At 36.4% G+C, this 18741-nt stretch overlaps 1 protein-coding gene across 8 annotated transcripts in view; it reads right to left on the bottom strand.

Annotated features, from left to right (window-relative positions):
• Positions 1-18741, bottom strand: part of WDR72 (WD repeat domain 72) — a 238720-nt gene that overhangs the window by 180932 nt on the left and 39047 nt on the right. For 4 of the 8 annotated variants that reach the window (XR_010121228.1, XM_055279193.2, XM_055279198.2 and 1 more), the window contains 8 exons: positions 14139-14217; positions 12726-12900; positions 11969-12045; positions 10328-10447; positions 8890-9035; positions 8412-8508; positions 3554-3695; positions 2608-2853 (listed from right to left, as the gene is read on the bottom strand). Coding sequence is in view for 7 of the 8 variants with exons in the window: in XM_055279193.2 (XP_055135168.2) it covers positions 2608-2853; positions 3554-3695; positions 8412-8508; positions 8890-9035; positions 10328-10447; positions 11969-12045; positions 12726-12900; positions 14139-14217 (1082 nt within the window). In the remaining variant the exon portion in view is untranslated. Of the gene's footprint in view, positions 1-2607; positions 2854-3553; positions 3696-8411; positions 8509-8889; positions 9036-10327; positions 10448-11968; positions 12046-12725; positions 12901-14138; positions 14218-18344; positions 18454-18741 lie in introns of all 8 variants that reach the window. The other 4 variants (XM_055279197.2, XM_055279195.2, XM_063640667.1 and 1 more) reach the window with 4 other exon arrangements.

Genomic DNA, 18741 nt, shown 5'->3' with positions numbered 1-18741 from the left:
AGTTGAGATCATGCCACTGCACTCCAGCCTGGGCAACAGAGCAAGACTCCGTCTAAAAAAAAAAAGAAAAGAAAAACAAAATCTATTAATTCTTAAGGACATTAGTAAGTTACCAATTCCAGTGTCGTGGAATAGTAAACACTGTTCTAAAAGAGTGAATACGGCCGGGCGCGGTGGCTCACGCTTGTAATCCCAGCACTTTGGGAGGCCGAGGCGGGCGGATCACGAGGTCAGGAGATCGAGACCACGGTGAAACCCCGTCTCTACTAAAAATACAAAAAAATTAGCCAGGCGTGGTGGCGGGCGCCTGTAGTCCCAGCTGCTCAGAGAGGCTGAGGCAGGAGAATGGCGTGAACCCAGGAGGCGGAGCTTGCAGTGAGCCGAGATTGCGTCACTGCACTCCAGCCTGGGCGACAGAGCGAGACTCCGTCTCAAAAAAAAAAAAAAAAAAGAGTGAATACTTCATACATTTACCTCCACAAAAATAAATTCAGAATATTACTTATTTTCATTCTTTTTTTTTTTTTTTTTTTTTTTGAGACAGGGTCTCACTCTTTTGACCAGGCTAGAGTACAGTGGTACAATCATGGCACCATAAGACAAAACTTCTATTCCTCAAACTCCCTGGGCTCGGGTGATCCTTCCACCTCAGCCTCCCTAGTAGCTGGGTCCACAGGTGAGCGCCACCATGCCCAGCTAGTTTTTGTATTTTTTGCAGGGACAGGGTGTCACCATGATGCTCACACTGGTCTCAAACTCCTGAGCTCAAGGGATCCACTCGCCTCAGCCTTCCCAAGTGCTGGGGTTACAGGTGGTAGCCACTGCGCCCAGCCCGTCATTCTTTAAATTAGAATGACTAAGTCTAGTATACAAGAAAATAAAAGTTTCAGGAAATATTTTTGCTTTGAAAGATGTTAGAGATTACCTAATTCTACCGGTTGGCTTTACAGATAAAGCATCTGAGGCTCAGAGAGGTTAAGTGACTCGCATCCAAGTGTGAAAAAGCAAAGCAAAATGTTGAAGAGTACAGCATTGCTGTTAAATTAATCTGCCTTTTTTGCCGGGTCTTTCACTTACTAGATATGTCACCATAGCTAGTTGCCTTTTCCCTCTTAACCACAGATGTTACATCTGAAAATTTAGGATAATAACAGTCCTTACTTCAGACAAGACTGTTGTGTGGAATAAATAAGATAATGTCTATAATTTTGTAGCACTCTGCTTGGCACTTGGTAGGCATATGGGCATTTCAAGTCACAGCTGTATGAGGGCACAGGACTACTGATGCACTACTGTGCTAGGGGGTTCCTCTTCCCACTAACCACACTGCTTCTTCCTTCATCATTAGCTAAACTCCCCCAAATTGGAAAGAACCATAAACCACAAACTCTCTTTATTCAAACTGAAAATAAACCTCAAAGAATTATTATTATACTTCAGAAACTTCTATTCCATCAGGCACATCCTCACTTTGTATCTCCTAACCCACCAGGATGAATGTTCATTGAGCTGCTACAAGTCAAATATGGCTTTTTCTTGCTTTCTGGATATTAGGATAAATCAGCCCAGATAAAAACTGCTGGGTCTTCGCTTTTTCACTAACTTTTAACAGCGGCCATTTAGCTGTATACCAGTACATTACCTCTCTTTGGTTCATTGCCATTTACTCCTCCACTTCAGTCAATCACTGAAGCACAAGTCAGTCACATTTAGTAAGTGGCCAAAGATATATACTCACATATCTGTACAGATATACTCACATATATGTACAATAATAATCCATTCTGCATTATCCATAGTAGCTAAAAACTAGAAAACCTACACACCAATTAATAGGCAATTAAATTAAAGGTCAATTATTACTAATTATTTAAAGTCAGCTCATAAAGAATGAACTCTAAAATATTTTATTTAGATTTGTTTAAGGACATTTGAGTAAAGCATGTAGAATACATTTTTATTTGTGCAATATAATTAAAAGACTGTATGTTGTTATGCTGATATGTGCTTGTACACACATAGAAAATTTCAAGAGGAGTATAAATAAACTGTTATTAGCAGTTGCCTTTGGAGAAAGGAACTGGAAGATCAAGTAAGGAGAAAAACTCATTTCTTATTGTATAGCCTTCTGCTTCAGTTTTTTTTTTTTTTTTTTTTTTTTTGAGACAGAGTGGAGTCTTGCCCTGTCGCCCAGGCTGGAGTGCAGTGGTGCGATCTCGGCTCACTGCAAGCTCTGCCTCCCAGGTTCACGCCATTCTCCTGCCTCAGCCTCCCGAGTAGCTAGGACTACAGGCACCCGCCACCATGCCCAGCTATTTTATTTTTTTTGGTATTTTTAGTAGAAATGGGGTTTCACCGTGTTAGCCAGGATGGTCTCGATCTCCTGACCTCGTGATACGCCCGCCTCGGCCTCCCAAAGTGCTAGGATTACAGGGAGTTTGAAAAAAAAAAACCTATATGTATGTTTTACTTTAACATTAAAATATGTACATATTTATCAGCAAATGCCAGCGAATTCTTTAGGCCTCTAAATCTTGTTTAGTGCAGTTTGTTGAAATTGCAGCTTTAGATAAATCAAATAAATAGGGTCAAATAAAATTCAAGGACCTTTTACTAAAGAACCACCTTCTAGAAGTCTTGCTTTGGCAGCATTCAAAGCCTGGGTAATGATAATTGTCCCATCTTCACAGCCACATATTAGTTTATCAAGACTTGGAATATACTCTGATGAAGTGACTACAGCAGTTCCTGCCCCATCTTTAAGCCCAGAGAAATAGTCAATAATACTTTGTGACACAGTATCATGCTTATCAAAATTATCTTGAAGAGTCCAGGTGGCAGTTACTGGTATATCTAAAAAGAAAACAGACATAAAAAGAAAATTTGGTTTATCAGTGCATCATAGACATGGAGAATATCAAGGCACCCTCCCTTCAAAAATATGAATACAATGTTACAGCCTATCCTAGATTCATATTGCCAGCATTCATCTCTTGTTAAGTTCAATTGATCTTAGCATGAATTATACTGGTTATATTAGTATATAAGATCCATAACCTTTGTGTGTGTGTGTTTTTAATTTTTCAATTTTTTTTTTTTTTTTTTTTGAGACCGAGTCTCACTGTGTCACCCAGGCTGGAGTGCAGTGCCGTGATTTCGGCTCACTGCAACCTCCGCCTCCCGGGTTTAAGCAATTCACCTGCCTCAACCTCCTGAGTAGCTGGGATTACGGGCGCATGCTGCCACGCCTGGCTAATTTTTTGTATTTTAGTAGAGACGGGGTTTCACCATGTTGCCCAGGCTGGTCTCAAAGTCCTTCGCTCAGGCAGTCCACCCACCTCAGCTTCCCAAAGTGCTAGGATTACAGGCATGAGCCACCGTGCCCGGCCTAAGCTTTGTGTTTATACCTGCTTTTATGTTGTCATTTAATACGTAATAGTACACAATAAATTTTTCTTGTTTGTGGTCCCATGTTGCTCAACTTAGAAGAACAGTGAGTTAATTACAAATTCGTTCTCAGAAGACTTGTTACTAGAAATGGAAACTGACTTACCTCTAGGAGAACCATCAAACTTGGATACAGGAACATCAGGGATGTGCCACAAAGTAATTCTTCCTGAGACTTCTCCAGAGAAAAGTACCTTGTAAAAAGGCTCTTTCCTTTCATTCATGTAGCCCATAACAAAGGGACAGCTCTGTTCCGAAACAAAAAGTGAGCTTTTATGTAGGAAATATTCTAACTATAGAGAGATGGCCACTGTTTTTAAATGGAGAAACAAGACTTAATAACTGAAGTAAATCCTTTCAATTTATTTCCCACTGTTTCAACATTTTCAAGTAAATTAAATGAAATAATCTGTGATCTAGGACTAAAGAGCCTTTATAAAACAAGAAGCAAAGTCATAGACCTCAGAAAGTCAGTAAAAGTATCTAACATTTACTGACCATGTTGTGTGTGTGTGTGTGTGTGTGTAGATAGATAAATATATGGCTATGTGTACACATTACTGCAAGGGGCTTTCTACATATTCAGTTAAATAATCCTCACAATAACCCTATAAAATTGGTACTATCACTGTTTTCATTTTACAGACAAGAAAACTTGCAGTGAAGAGATTGATTTGTCTAAGGCAATTAAGGAAGCAATGGGCTTTGAGTCCAGTCATTCTGATTCAGCAACCCATGTCTTGATGCTAAAGATGTTCACTAAGAAGGCTTAATTTCTTTATAGTTCCTTTATAGTTCTAATTGTCAGTTAAAACAGCAACAACTAATATTTGTATACTAATTTTATGTTATTAATATGTTTTCCTTTGTTGACTATTTCTCAGATTGAACATACTTGATTTCTGATTTCTCAAGTGGCCACAAAGGAAAATGATTCCATAATTTATAATGGTGTGTATATACATATATAATGTTATACATTATATAAATTATGTATAATATTGTACATTGTATCTAAATTATATATAACTTATGATCTTGCCGAAGCAGAATATGAATATTGGGCACCAGCGCTCTTAAAGCTATGCCTTCACTCGTGAATGCATTTAGAGCATCCCTGGTCCTTTTCAGGGCAGTATAGCTGTTCTTTGGGCAGGTTTGTACATAGAGATTATGCAAAAAGGATCAAAATCATTTAAGCAATTACAAAAACAAAACCCAAACTCTCTTTGGTGTGGAAATAAAAGTCATCCTAAAAAGAAAGCCAATTGCTGGTGCTGGAATTAAAGAAGTCCAGGAAAGTGACGCTTCCTAGTCAGAAAATACATGCTTTAAGGTCTGGTTTTAGACACATTAGTGAAAAATTCTATTCATTAGTGATTATTAAAGGCCAAGATATTGCTACATTTAATCGTCACAACAAAGCTATGTAGTAAGTAAACATTGCTATTATCCTGATAAGAAAATAGGGAAACTATCACAGAAAATAAGAAACCAATCCAAGGTCATCCAACCAAGATGTGTAATTAATTCCCTATAGTCCCAAGAAATAAGAACGTCACAGAAAATGATTCCAATAAAGTCAGTTTCTAAATATTTTTTTTTTCTTTTTTTTTGAGACGGAGTCTCGCTCCGTCGCCCAGGCTGGAGAGCAGTGGCGCGATCTCGGCTCACTGCAAGCTCCACCCCCAGGGTTCACACCATTCTCCTGCCTCAGCCTCCTGAGTAGCTGGGACTACAGGTGTCCGCCAACACGCCCAGCTAATTTTTTGTATTTTTAGTAGAGATGGGGTTTTACCGTCCTGACCTCATGATCCACCCGTCTTGGCCTCCCAAAGTGCTGAGATTATAGGCGTGAGCCACCGTGCCTGGCCAATAAATTTTTTTAAGACTCAGAGGGCACTTTGGTGTCTTACAGCCATGATTTTTATAGCTATTTGAAATGGTGTTGATAACATTTGGTTAAATTGGCTACTCAAACTCTCCCACCCTTGTACGCACTTAGAACTGATTGTTCCAACTCCCTGGTTATTCTGATTTGAAAAGGAAGCTCCAAGAGGCTGGTGGGTTACTCAAGCTGGTGGCAGCACAACTCTTCCTAGCTGGTGCTTTGCCCCTGCAGCTGAAGTTCCCTGTTGCTCTCATCCCCTCTGCCTTCACCTTCCACATTGCTGCTTCTCACTCGCTCACACTCACCCCTGGGTCCCTCGCTCCTCCACCTCCTCCCAAACAGTTCCCTCTAGTTCTGCTATTCACCTGAAAACCTCTTCATAGTCCCTTACCATGTGAATTCTGATTTTTCATCACTTTGTCCATCATGAGAGTCTCCATCATCCAGGAGGTAATAAAACATAGCCATTAGCACTGAAATCCTGGGGCTGACTGCCTGGATTTAAATCCTGGCTTTACCACATCCTAGCTCTACTGAAAGGGCATGTCGGTTACTGTAGGCAATTTAGCGCACCTCACTGTCTCATTTTCCCTAACTGTGAAATAAGACTAACAAAAGCACCTGCTATATGGGATTGGTGTGAGGATTAATGAGTAGATAAAGGTGCACAGAATGGTCCCTGACATTTAGTCCCTATTCAATTAATTTTAACAATTCTGGTTATTCTTTTCTCAGAACAATTGAGAAACTCACTCCAAAACCCATTACTGAATTTGGGCTAAACCACTTGAGTTCAAATCCTGGGAATTCACCTCTGGGAACATCAGTTTCAACATGGGATCTTGGTGGCAATTAAAGTAAATGAGGTTGTTTGTATGTTTGACAATAATAAGGACTCAAATGAAGTTTTTATCATCATCATCACCATCATCATCATCACCATTACTCTTAGTTCATGCACACACATTTTTTATTTGCAATCCTTAGGCTGTTTCTATCCCAGCTATTCCCACTTCAGCTTTACTCTGTGGCTGAGACCCTGGGAAACCCAGTTCCTTATCTCAACAGCCAGGACCCCTGCATCACAGGCCTCAGCAATTACCAGCTGTGATTTGAAGCTAGGGAGATCCTCATGCAGCTACTGGAAGGAAAGACGAATCCTCCTTCTTACCACTGTAACTCCATCAGCAGATATGTACATGGGCATTACAAACAATAACTCTGAGAACCTGTTACTGTCAAACCTGGAGATTTAATTCTATGGTATCACTCCAAAAAATGAGTCCAGACAATACTACCTGCCTACAGAGCAGTCTTTTCTAAGCTCACTGAATGTATCAAATTCATGTCTTCATCCTACCACAATGCCTTCATTACTTGGTAACTGCAAGAGAGACTAAGGACTCTTATATTTAGTGAACACTGGTGATGTTTGAATAAGGGGAAGAAAGTCTGACTTTATGCCCTGGATAAAAGACAAGTAAGGACAGGCAGACCAGCTTTTTCCAGTTTCCAATTATTCTATTCATATTTCACTGGCTTCTAGGCATTTCTCGCTTTTAAGATACAGAAACATCTGTGGTTGTTTAAATAAGAATTATTGGTAAAAAAAACCTATAAGTTTATGCCTTCACGTTTTGAGAAACAAAGCAAGGTAACTTCCCATGAGATTAGTTATTTTTTAATTGTTGTACTCTTTCCTCACGGTTATACATAACATTGAAATTTTCAGGAAGAAGCCCCTAAAGGGCACAACTGATCATTGGCTTTCAGGGCAAACTTTGTAAAAATGCATTCAGAGCTAAGGAGGAAAGAGCAGATCCTGTAAAAAATACTAACATGCTTTTCTGAGTAAGCCCCAATACTGTTTTTCAGGAACCTATTGCTGCCCACAAATAATTTTAGAAATAGTCATTGATGCATGCCATAATTATAAAGTTTGCTTGTGTCCCAGTGGCACTTGGGGTTCTAATTTTTGGCTGACAGTTTCTTAATCAAGTTTTCATAACAAAACCTCACAGATATGTTAAAGGGACAATCACTGAACTATAGGATTTCCAACAGCTATGCTGACTAATTAAGCAAACCATCATTCTGTTAAAAGTAGCATGCTTCCTTGGTTGACACATCAATAATTCAAAACTCTTCCACTCTCCATGAAATACGTTTATGGATAATTAACTGATGACAAAGTCCAAAGGCTTAGGGAAAAAAAAAAAAACACTTTGGATAACACTACTGAAATAAAATAACTGCTTAAATTTTCAGGCTTCCTAGAGTGTCAAAGGTATGATTCAGTCAAGTAATAAGCTGACAATTATATTCTCAACTCTCTGCCAAAAGCATAATTATATTTGTTTTAACAAGACAATTTATTCATAAGAATAGCTAAATACATCTGAAAATGATACCAATATATGATTAAAGAAACAGAATATAAAACATTTCATAAAGTTTAAAAATTGGAGTAGATATATAAAAATGTTAACAATGTTTTGTCACACCATTTATCACAAGGGTCAGTGAAAAAATGTGTGGTGTGTGTGTATGTGCTTGTACATATATATACACACACACACACACAAATGCAGAGAGAGACAGAGAGAGAATGAGAAAGAAAGTAAATATAGCAAAATGTTAGCAATTGGTGAATCTACGTAAAGCATAGATGAATAATTACTGCACTACTCTTGCAACTTTTCCAATTATTTGAAAATTTCCCAATCAAAATAGGTAAATACATACAACAAAGTAAAAAAATCTCAGTGAATATTTACTGTGGTGAAATTAGGAATTTTAATTTCTCCTTTCTTTTCAACATTTATAATTTTCCTATAATAAATACGTATTGTTTCATTATACACTTAAAATACAGACTTAAACATAGCAGATTTTTAAAGACAAAGTTTTCTCTTTGGTAGCCATTGACAATTAAACTTGATTTTCTCATTAACAACTTGATGGGATGCTTCAATTCAATTTTTTCAAGCCTGATTCTGTGACAGACAAAGCAACACTTATCCAAGAAACTGAGTGAAACAGCTTTGAGGCAGTCACTCTTTTCTTGCATTACCTTATTTTCCTGCACAGAAGTAGAGCACAGTAAATGAGGATAAATGGTCTCTTTAAGCACTCTTCCATCAGCAGGGTATATGCTTTTTGAAAGCCCACTGCGTGGCAAAAATAAAAAGCAAAGTTTAGAACTTTGAGGTTCTTTATTCGTTTTTTTCCCCCTCCCACTTTCAAAAGCCGGATGGTACCGTTCAAGTTTCTAAACTCTAGTTAGAAATTGTTGGGTTAATAATTACAAGTGACTTTTTGAAAACCCAGCACCAGCTGTACAAGTTATACATGGTTAATCTCATTCCTCCATCCCCTGCTGTTTTGTACAAAGGCTGAAGCCTACCAAGCCCAGAGTAAATCTTCTAGTGCCAAAGTTGTTTTGTTCTGGTTTTTGATCATGGGCAGCATGCAGGGATTTTTCCATAATAAACCTCCCAAAGTTCATTTTCTACCTGAATGTTTTCTATGCCGCTCCCATCTGAGCCCACCTGTTCAGCAGCTGATAGATGTAACTGTGACCATCTTCTGTCCAGATGAGGATTCTGTGAGCAGCAATCACTTCTCCACCAGCAAAGAACTGCCCGTTTCTACTAACTTCAGTCAGCAGAAGGGAAAAATCACAATAATCATAAACCTAAAATATGAAGTTGATACATATTATCAAAGGCTTAAATCTAGTCTGCCAATAAGATGAATATAAATTATGATAGTAATAATATAACAACATAGTAAGCGTTAATAACAGACCATACTGTACTCATATATTAAGATAATATTTTACCATGACTTATTGACTTATATTTATCTTAGGGTAGGTTTCAGGGGATAAAGCTCATCTGGTTATATCATTCCAGAGTATGTACACTAAACATAGAAACCCCAAATCCCAAAATTTCTAAGTAATTTTATTCTTTCCATAATGAGTACTCCAAGTTTTACACTTGAAAATGTATTATGCACATAAAAAATGTATATCACGTAAATCTTTTGTTAGACCATATACTTTTAAATCTTTGTTCAAAAATACATTATCATCATACAAGTAAGACTGTATAGTTTTATTAACTGAGTCATTTATGCAAAACTTTAAAGAAAAATAAATGTTATGAAATGATGGCAACTTAGCTTTTCTTTCTTCTTGGAAATGTCAGTGAACATATTCACAAGAAAATAATGTTTGTCCCTCTTAAAACAAATGTAGTGACAAAGTAGAAAAAGCAAAACATCTAAAAATATAATCAAACTATGTAGGTGAAAAGTATATTTTTAGTTCTAAAGTGTAGACACCAAATTTTGAAAATAATTTAGAGCTAAATATTCATTGTTATTATGGTTTGCTGTTAATACGATTTGGATATACTACTACATATATAATATCTTGGGATACAAAACTGTTGCATATACCATGATATTAAATATGTAGTAGTATATCCTAGTTTTATTAATTAGAGAGTTAAAAACTGATATGTCAGGCCGGGTGCAGTGGCTCACACCTGTAATCCCAGCACTTTGGGAGGCTGAGGTGGGCAGATCACAAGGTCAGGAGTTCGAGACCAGCCTGACCAACATGGTGAAACCCGGTCTCTCCTAAAAATACAAAAATCAGCCAGACATAGTGGCATGCACCTATAATCCCAGCTACTCAGGAGGCTGAGGCAGGAGAACTGCTTGAACCCGGGAGGCAGAGGTTGCAGTGAGCTGAGATGGTGCTGCTGCACTCCTCCAGCCTGGGCAACAGAGTGAGACTGTCTCAAAAAAAAACAAAAAAAAACTGTTATGTCAGTCATAAAAGACACATCATTCCATGTTCTGGTAATACTATTACAGAGAATTTGTGTCATATTTAAATCATATTCTTATTTTTGTACAAAACAAAAAAAATTACACTTGTACATCACTGGTATTTATTATGTTATTTTACAATACCTTCCAACATTTAGAAAATACCACCAATAGAAGTCTCTCAGTATATGTGCAAAATCGAATTGTCTGGCAGTTCAAGGACTCAAGAAACTTGGATTCTTTTTCATAGACATCTTGCTTTTCCTTCAAAAGGAAAAAAAATCTTTTAGTACTAGTTCCAGGTAATTCATACACAGCCATGAGGAGACCTGCTTCCCGTACATCTCAAGTAGATCACACCATTATAAAATGAAAAGTATTTGAGCTTCCTTTTGAGTGTTTTGAACTAAGAAGTTACTTTGCAATAGAAGCTGTGTACCTGGGTGATGAAATAATCTGTACACCCAACCCCCACAACACTTAATTTACCTGTATAACAAACCTGCGTATGTACTCCTGAAAGTCTTTAAAAAAAAATTAAAGAAATACAGGATGTATTTCTCGAAAAAAAATAAAAGCTGTAATCAGGAAATCCACTTAGATTCAAGGGCTCATTACATGCAACCATTCAACAAACATTCTGTGGGGAGCTACGGCTGGATGCTGAGAATGTCAAGATAAGAATAAGCCACAGACTATTAGATATGGTAGAAAGGTCAAACAAAAAAATCTAAAATGATGACTGAAAAAACCTATGGTATTTTATTTTATTTTATTTTTTCCTTGACACAGAGTCTTGCTGTGTCACCAAGGATGGAGTGCAGTTGCAGGATCTTGGCTCACTGCAACCCCCACCTCCCAGGTTCAAACGATTCTCCTGCCTCAGCCTCCTGAGTAGCTAGGATTACAGGTGCATGCCACCACTCCCAGCTAATTTTTTTTTTTTTTTTTTTTGTATTTTTAGTAGAGATGAGGTTTCACCATGTTGGACAGGCTAGTCTTGAACTCCTGACCTCTGGTGATCTGCCTGCCTTGGCCTCCCAAAGTGCTGTGATTACAGGCGTGAGCCACTGTGCCTGGCCTAGTATTTTGATTGCTAAAAACAAAACAAAACAAACAACAAAAAAAAAAACAAAGTGCCAACACACAGCACATAGAATACTACGTTCTCAATAAGTTTGTGATAACACTGGATGTGTATTTCTTGGGCTCAGCATACCATCACAATTCCTAGGCTTCCTCAACCAATAAATTCCTAAAATGACCCCAGAACTCCTTGGGGAAGCCTAAATAATTTTGTCATCAATACACATAGTATGGCTGTTCTTTCATCCATCATCTCAACTTGTAGCCTGATGCCAGCGAACAGGTGAATATGCTGGACTCCCCAGGGACATGCCCCTCAAGTTTTGAGAGTCATGTGCTTGCCACTGTCACACATACTCAGAAAAAAGGGGTATTTCCTCTGTAAGGAACAGAGAGATGTTCTGCTATTTTTTAAAAGATTAAAAATGTAATCTTTCTCTGTGTGTGTGTGTGTGTGTGTGTGTGTGTGTAAATGAAAACATTTGTATATACATGGAGAAAAGGTTGGAAGGATACAAGCCAAGTGTACCAATGCTCACCCCTGGGAAGATGGATGGGGGAAATATATGGATGTAGAATTTATACACTTCTATGTTATTTGAACTTTTGACAATAAGCATGTCATAGCCTTAAAATTTATAAATTTCAATGAATATGCTTGAAATTGTAGGGAAAAAAGCGTAGGGTTCCCAAGCCAACCTGAATGCTGTTGATAGATGAGGAAAGATCCCATACTTTGAGCTCACCAGCTACTGATACCACCAAGAGAGAATCTTCTGTGAAAATAATAAAAGTCATATATAAGCTACCACGGATATCATTGGGTAGGTAAAAATCATTTCATAGTCATTTAAGAATTATGCAGGGCTGTGTAGATGGAAAATTTTCAGCTTTGGAGTTACTTTTTAACTAGAAAAAATAAACATTTTACATCGTGCTCCAAATCTGTTTTAAAATTTCAAAGTGATTCCTAGGTATAAGAAGAACACCACTAGAAGCAGAACCACATTGCAAATCATCATAAAATGAAGCCTTCCTATTTCGAAGTAAGTGAGGAGCCAACCTCCACTTCCCTTTGCAGTCACTCATTACAGAAACTGAATTATCAATACTACATCTAGAAGATACAGCAGGGCAAAATTCCAGGAGTCCTGCTAATCCACAACAAAACCTGCTTGTCACTCTTAAAATGTAACAAGCAGAACTTGGTTATAAAAACACAGATTCTCCTCTTTCCCCCTCATCTTAACCTTTTGCTGACTTTCCAATGTTTTGAACCACTGGCATGGGTGTTCTTAGTTTTTCTTGATCAGGCGTATTACAGACACATCCTCATTCATAGGTAAACATAAAGAAGCATTCTTTCTGAATTTCTGCCCAATAATTTGACAAATAATTCAAAAGTAGATATTTTTATATGCAATCTCTTTACTGTTAGATAATATCCAACTATTACCTTGAATTCTCATGGAGTGAACAAGGCACATGCAGTTGATCCAGTCGGGAAACTGAGATGATCTAAAACTGTGAACAACAGCCAAAGTTTTGGCGTCAATTATAAGGACATCTTGATATTCTCCACAACAAAGAAGCCAGCCTTCTCCTGTCATCCGGAATGAGCAGTGGTAATACTATGTATATGGAAATCAAAGCAAACATTTAATTATCACTAGAAATTAACATAATTTGGCTACATTGAAGATTTCTCTAGACTTTAGTTTTAGCATATGATCAATTAAGGTATTGAAATGAGCAGCAACTAAAATTTCTCTTAGTTCATTTATTCCAAACTCCTATTGGCACTTTAGTCTCATTTGCATCTCATGATTTTTCTACAGAAAGAGAGATCCCTTGGAAGAAGTAATTTTATTCTAAATCATGGAAAGCTCACAATTATATTATTTCTGGAGTAAAACTTGGAACTAAACAACAACGAGAGGGCCAGGCACAGTGGTTCATGCCTATAATCCCAGTGCTTTGGGAGGCTATGGTGGGAAGACCACCTGAGGCCAGGAATTTGAGGTTACTGTTAGCACCACTGCACTTCAGCCTGGGTGACAGAGCGAGACCCTGTCTCTTAAAGAAAAAAAATTAATAGTAACAACAAAACCCAGGTACCTTACCATAGCAACAATACTGTATATTAAAAAGAAATAAAGTATTTGAAGGGCATTTGAGGATTATTATGCCAAATAAGTTTTGGAAATCTTTTATTAAAGATCAAGTAATGCATTCTACTTTTAACCAGCTCTCTCTGTGCAGGGTTTTATTTCCAGAAAAAAATAGAAGAGAGTTTGTGAATGTTGCAATGCACATCATCAACACTAAAAGTGTAAAATATTTTAAAACATGGTCAGCACCATTGGAATCATGCAACCACACTACACATGCTTGGAAACCATCTACTAAAAGCCAAGATTTGCTTTAAAGATTGGGAAGTGATTATAAAAGTTATATATATAGAAATTAAGAACCTATCCACTAAAACACAGGGTTTAAAATTGGAAATGAGGGAGAAAAAAACTGTTTGTGCTTTATAAGAGAGCACATCATTAAAACTGAATTTTTACACATGTACAAGTATGTGTATGTTTTGTAGCACTAAGGCAATATATGGAAATTGTCTTTCCAATCCGTTAGAAAGATACAAAAATGAAAGAATCAGGGAGAAAATCTCCTTGAATAATACCTTTTGGGAAAGCAAAATGCCAAAATAGCAGATGATTACTGGTGATATTTGACCCTCGTGACAAAATAAAAATTCAAGCAAAGAATATTCTCCAAAGATGTTTCTTTAGAAGTGTATTTGCAAATGCCCTAAACAAGTTGCAGAATCTAGAAATGTCCTGAAGGAAGTGAGGGTACTTACACAGATTGCAGTGTGCCTGTAAGGAAGTGTAGCCTTCTCCACGCACTGTCCATTGGTGACATTCCAAACACACATCTCCCTAGCAGAGATAACTTTGTATTATTCTCTGTCATTTCCACTCAATTGGCTGGAATAATTTTTGTGCCACCAAGTTTTTCTTTAGTGCTGCACTTAAGTGCAGCCTGATCATTTATGTGGCTTTTTGTTACAGATTACTGGGCAAGAAAATGTTGTGGTCATTAGCAGAGATGACATACTGTATCTGTATCTTTTTGTTTGGGTAATTACACCCTGCTGCCAGCCTGCAAACCTTACTTTAGAGACAACCCGGCCTACAATAAATTGTGGGGATACAGCTATCACAGCCTGTTACACAGTACACAGTACACAATCTTTCAGTGGAAACTGTAACCTCTTGAAAATGCTTTATTTCACTGAACTTAAACTACATATTCTGAAAATCACAATGCATCAAGTGCTGCATCTTCTGAGGCCAACGTATCATTTTTGTAAAAACAAACAGTGCCACCAAGAGGCTACATTTGGTCTATCGTTGATAACAGTTTATCTCTGCTTCTCCTGATTTGAAATCCTAAAATCATCCTTGCCACTTAATATTTAGAAAAAATATTATTATTTTGAAAACTCTTACTTCGTTTATATATTACAAAGACATAGTTTTAAAATACAGTTACAAAGTACAGCCAGCCTAGGGTAGTTTATATGACTTCACAAAAATCAGAATGGCTGTTTCAGAATTGTTTGGTAATATTCTTCAGTCTTGAGAGTTTTAACACATAAGCAAAATTTTCCATGCAAGAAAAACAAAAGTTTTATAGGCCTTAAAGGAGATACTGCTATTATATTAAGAAACAAAATATATAGACTAATAATGTCAACAACTGTATGCATTTGGTGATTTGCAGGCTTTTTTGTTTTTCTAACCAAACATGGGAACTCAATCTTCTAAATAAGCGGTTCTTAAAATGGGGCAATTTTGCTACCCCTTATCCCCCCTGCATTCCAAGGACACTTGGTAATATTTGGAGATATTTTTGGTTGTTGGAACTAGGAACACGCTACTGGCATCTAGTGGGGAGAGGCAAGGGATGCTGCCAAATATCCTACAATGCATAGAACAGTACCCCACAACAAAGAATTATCTGTTCCTAAATGCCATTAGTACTGAGGTTGAGAAATAATATTCTAGAAATAGACACGAAATATTCATAGTATTTTCCCTCTGTTTATATCCAACCTCATTCCAAAAAGATTTGAGGTAACCTGAAAAGACATATAATTCTATAAAATAGGAAGAAAAAATCTCTCTGTGTGTGTCTGTGTGTATGTACTAAAAAATAAGATTGGGAGGAAGGTAGATATTGAAATAATATATCTCAAAGGTAAACAAACTAATAATGCATCTATAAAATAAATATATTGCAAAGGTAAAGTAATTGAACCTTAAGCCATCAACATTATAAAATTTTAGCTCTTTAAGGGATTTGAGCTTATTAACAAGGTTTTTGACTCTAGCTATGCATCAACAACCACCTGATACTATTCCAAATATTATCTCCAGAGATTTTAATTCCATGACTCTGTGTTGGGATCCTGGCATGTGTGGTTTTGAAAAGCACCTGGTCAGTTGACTTGTTTCTAGCCCACTTCTAAACCAGTAGCTCTAAATTCTAGCTATACCTTAGACTTATTTGAGAACTTTTAAAAAATACTGATGGCTGACCATGCAGATATCAAATCCGGCCAATTAATTCACATTTTCCAGGATCGGAACCTGGACACCAGTAAAAGTTCCTTTAAAAATATTAATATATTTTAACCATCTTGGATCCCATTGCTTTCCCTATTTGTTTGCTTATCATTTTATTTTCTACATTAAATCTGAAAATAAAATGAAAATATATCACAAAGCAAAAATTTGCTCTTTGCCTATCAGTTTTGTTTAATAAAAGAAAGTAAATTTGTGGTGTATGAAATGGAACACTGACATCTTACCTGGAACCATATAAGTTGTATATGTAAAAATAAGACATGAAATTGAACTATTAAAAAACATATTCTTTTCATTTTCTGAAGCTGTCACCTAAGTTTGTACATAGCTAAAATCACCTTCTATTATAAAAAATTAAATTTAAGAATTTTTAAAACCTTAAAAATAATTTCAAGAATTTTAAAAATCTTAAGATTTTTAAAAAATTTTAAAAATCTTAAGAATTTTTAAAAGCTTAAAAATTCTTAAATTTTTATTTCAATGAAAAGAAAACAACAGATGAAAATGTCTACAACATATAACATTAGAAAATTGTTATATTCTCACTACAAATTCCTTGAAAAGGGGCATTTTGGGTCATATTCAACTTTACATCCCCACCTCAGCACCTCAATAAAAATTTATTCCATGGATAAATATATCAGCTACCATTCTTCCATACATTTTCTATCTTTTGGAAATATATTATTTTCTCTTGACCTCATTCTTATTTTTCATATTGGTGTGCTTATAACACTATTGTTTTGTTCAAACTTTAATGAAGTGTATGGAAGGAGAGGAGATAAACATGAATGCTTGCTTTGCCATCTTGCATTGGAAGTCTATTACATTTTTCAAACTCTTTTCTCTTGTCTTTTATTATACTTTCATTTTTTCTTTGGCATTCTCAGCCTCCTCTTCTTCCTCTGTCTGCTTCTTAAGTGCTGATTTTCATAGATATTTGTCTTATACTTTTTTACATCCTTATATTTCACTCTCTTCCTGGGTAAGTTATCTACTCCCCTGGCTTCAGGTACTGTTATTATGCTGTTGGAAGCCCAGACTGGTTTACTTCAGCTCTGTATTTCTATATGCAACTAGCTTTTAGACATGTCCATCTGCATGACTTTCAGAAGATCACACCCTTTCATGTTCAAAATGAAGCATAGCATCTTCCCTCTTTGGTTCACCATCTCAATGAATGATATCATTACTAACAAATTTCCCATAATTCTTGACCCAACATTTTCTCCCACTGCCCCAAATGTGGGTACTTGCTACTTCAAACATGGGCTCTGGGCCAGCAGTATCAGCATTGTCTAGGAATGCTTTGGAAATGCAAGTTACCAGACCCTAGCCCAGACCTACTAAATCCATATCTTCAGTAGTGGGGCCCAGAAATCTCTAATTAAACAAACTCTGCAGGTGATTCTGGTGCATGCTCAGGATTGAGAAGTGCTCACCTAGCAGCTTCCAAGTCCTGCTGCCCTACTTCTCTGGACTCATCTCTTGCCAGTGACTAATACTTTTTTTTAAATTTTTTTATTTTTTATTTTTTTTATTATACTTTAAGTTTTAGGGTACATGTGCACAACGTGCAGGTTAGTTACATATGTGTACATGTGCCTTGTTGGTGTGCTGCACCATGCCAAGGCTTTTTGCCTTAAAATTTAATTAACTATATATATAAAAAAATAATAGTTATACCAACTTTATTTTGATTAGTATACATATGACAATATGTAATTGGAATTACTATTTTATTCAGATTTATTCTACTAACTTATTTTGTGCTATTTGTCTCATTTTTTTAAAAACATTGTTTTCTTTGAATTAAACATTTTTTAATTGAAAGTTACATACTCTTTATTTTTTATTTCTTTTGTCTATTATTTTTGTAGCTACTAAACAATACTTGAAATGTAAACATATAAATATAGCTTATGGTCTAAAGTTAATAAACATCTTTATCCACCTCTGGAACACCAGAATGTGTGAGATCTTATTACTACATTATTATATGCTATTGTTGACCAGAATCACATATGTGTGAGAGGGTGTATATACATATCATTATGTCTTCTAAAGTTCCTACAACTTTGCTGGGTTTTGTTCAATTTTCCTTCTTCCATCTCAAATCTTCCTTCTGAAATCATTGTTCTTCTTACTAAAGAATATCATTTAGAAATGTGTTATTATACTTATCGAGAGTTGTTGGTATAATGAGCACCTTTAGTTTTTGTTTGTCTGAAGGTTTATTATTTTGCCCCAATTTTTCAAAAGTGTTTTTGTTGGATATACAATTCCAAGCTGACAGATATTTTCTGTCCACTTTTTGAAGGGATTTCACTGCTGTCATTCCTGTTGGGATGCCAGCTCTCTGCTTAATTAACATTCCTTGGTAAATAATCTGCTTTTTCTCACTGTCTACCTACAGGATCTTCTGTTTTCCTTTGGCATTCTGTTGTTTTAACATCAGATCTCCAATGGTTTATTTTCATTATCCTAGAATTTTCTGTGATTGCTGAATTTGAGGATGTATGCCTACAAATAAAATAATAATTTGGGAAAAATATTAAACACTGAGCCATAAAGCAACTCTGGGTCCCCTCTGGTCACCATGAAGGCAAAAATGCTAAGTCCATAGCCAATATCTGGGACTTCTCAAATCTAAAAATGCATTGTTGTTTGGAAAATAATGGGGCAAGCCTAGTAGGAGTAATAATTTCCAGTGAATAAAGTTAAGACTTGCTAAGTACACAGTAGCTGAAGCGTAGGTACTGCCTAAAAAGTATCTTATAGATACAGCATAAGTTTTAGAAACCTCAAAAG

This window comes from Symphalangus syndactylus, chromosome 5 (assembly GCF_028878055.3).
Source record: "Symphalangus syndactylus isolate Jambi chromosome 5, NHGRI_mSymSyn1-v2.1_pri, whole genome shotgun sequence".
In the NCBI taxonomy this organism is placed as follows: Eukaryota; Metazoa; Chordata; class Mammalia; order Primates; family Hylobatidae; genus Symphalangus; species Symphalangus syndactylus.
Note: the sequence above shows the minus strand (reverse complement) of the source record. Positions and strands in the feature narration are given on the sequence as shown.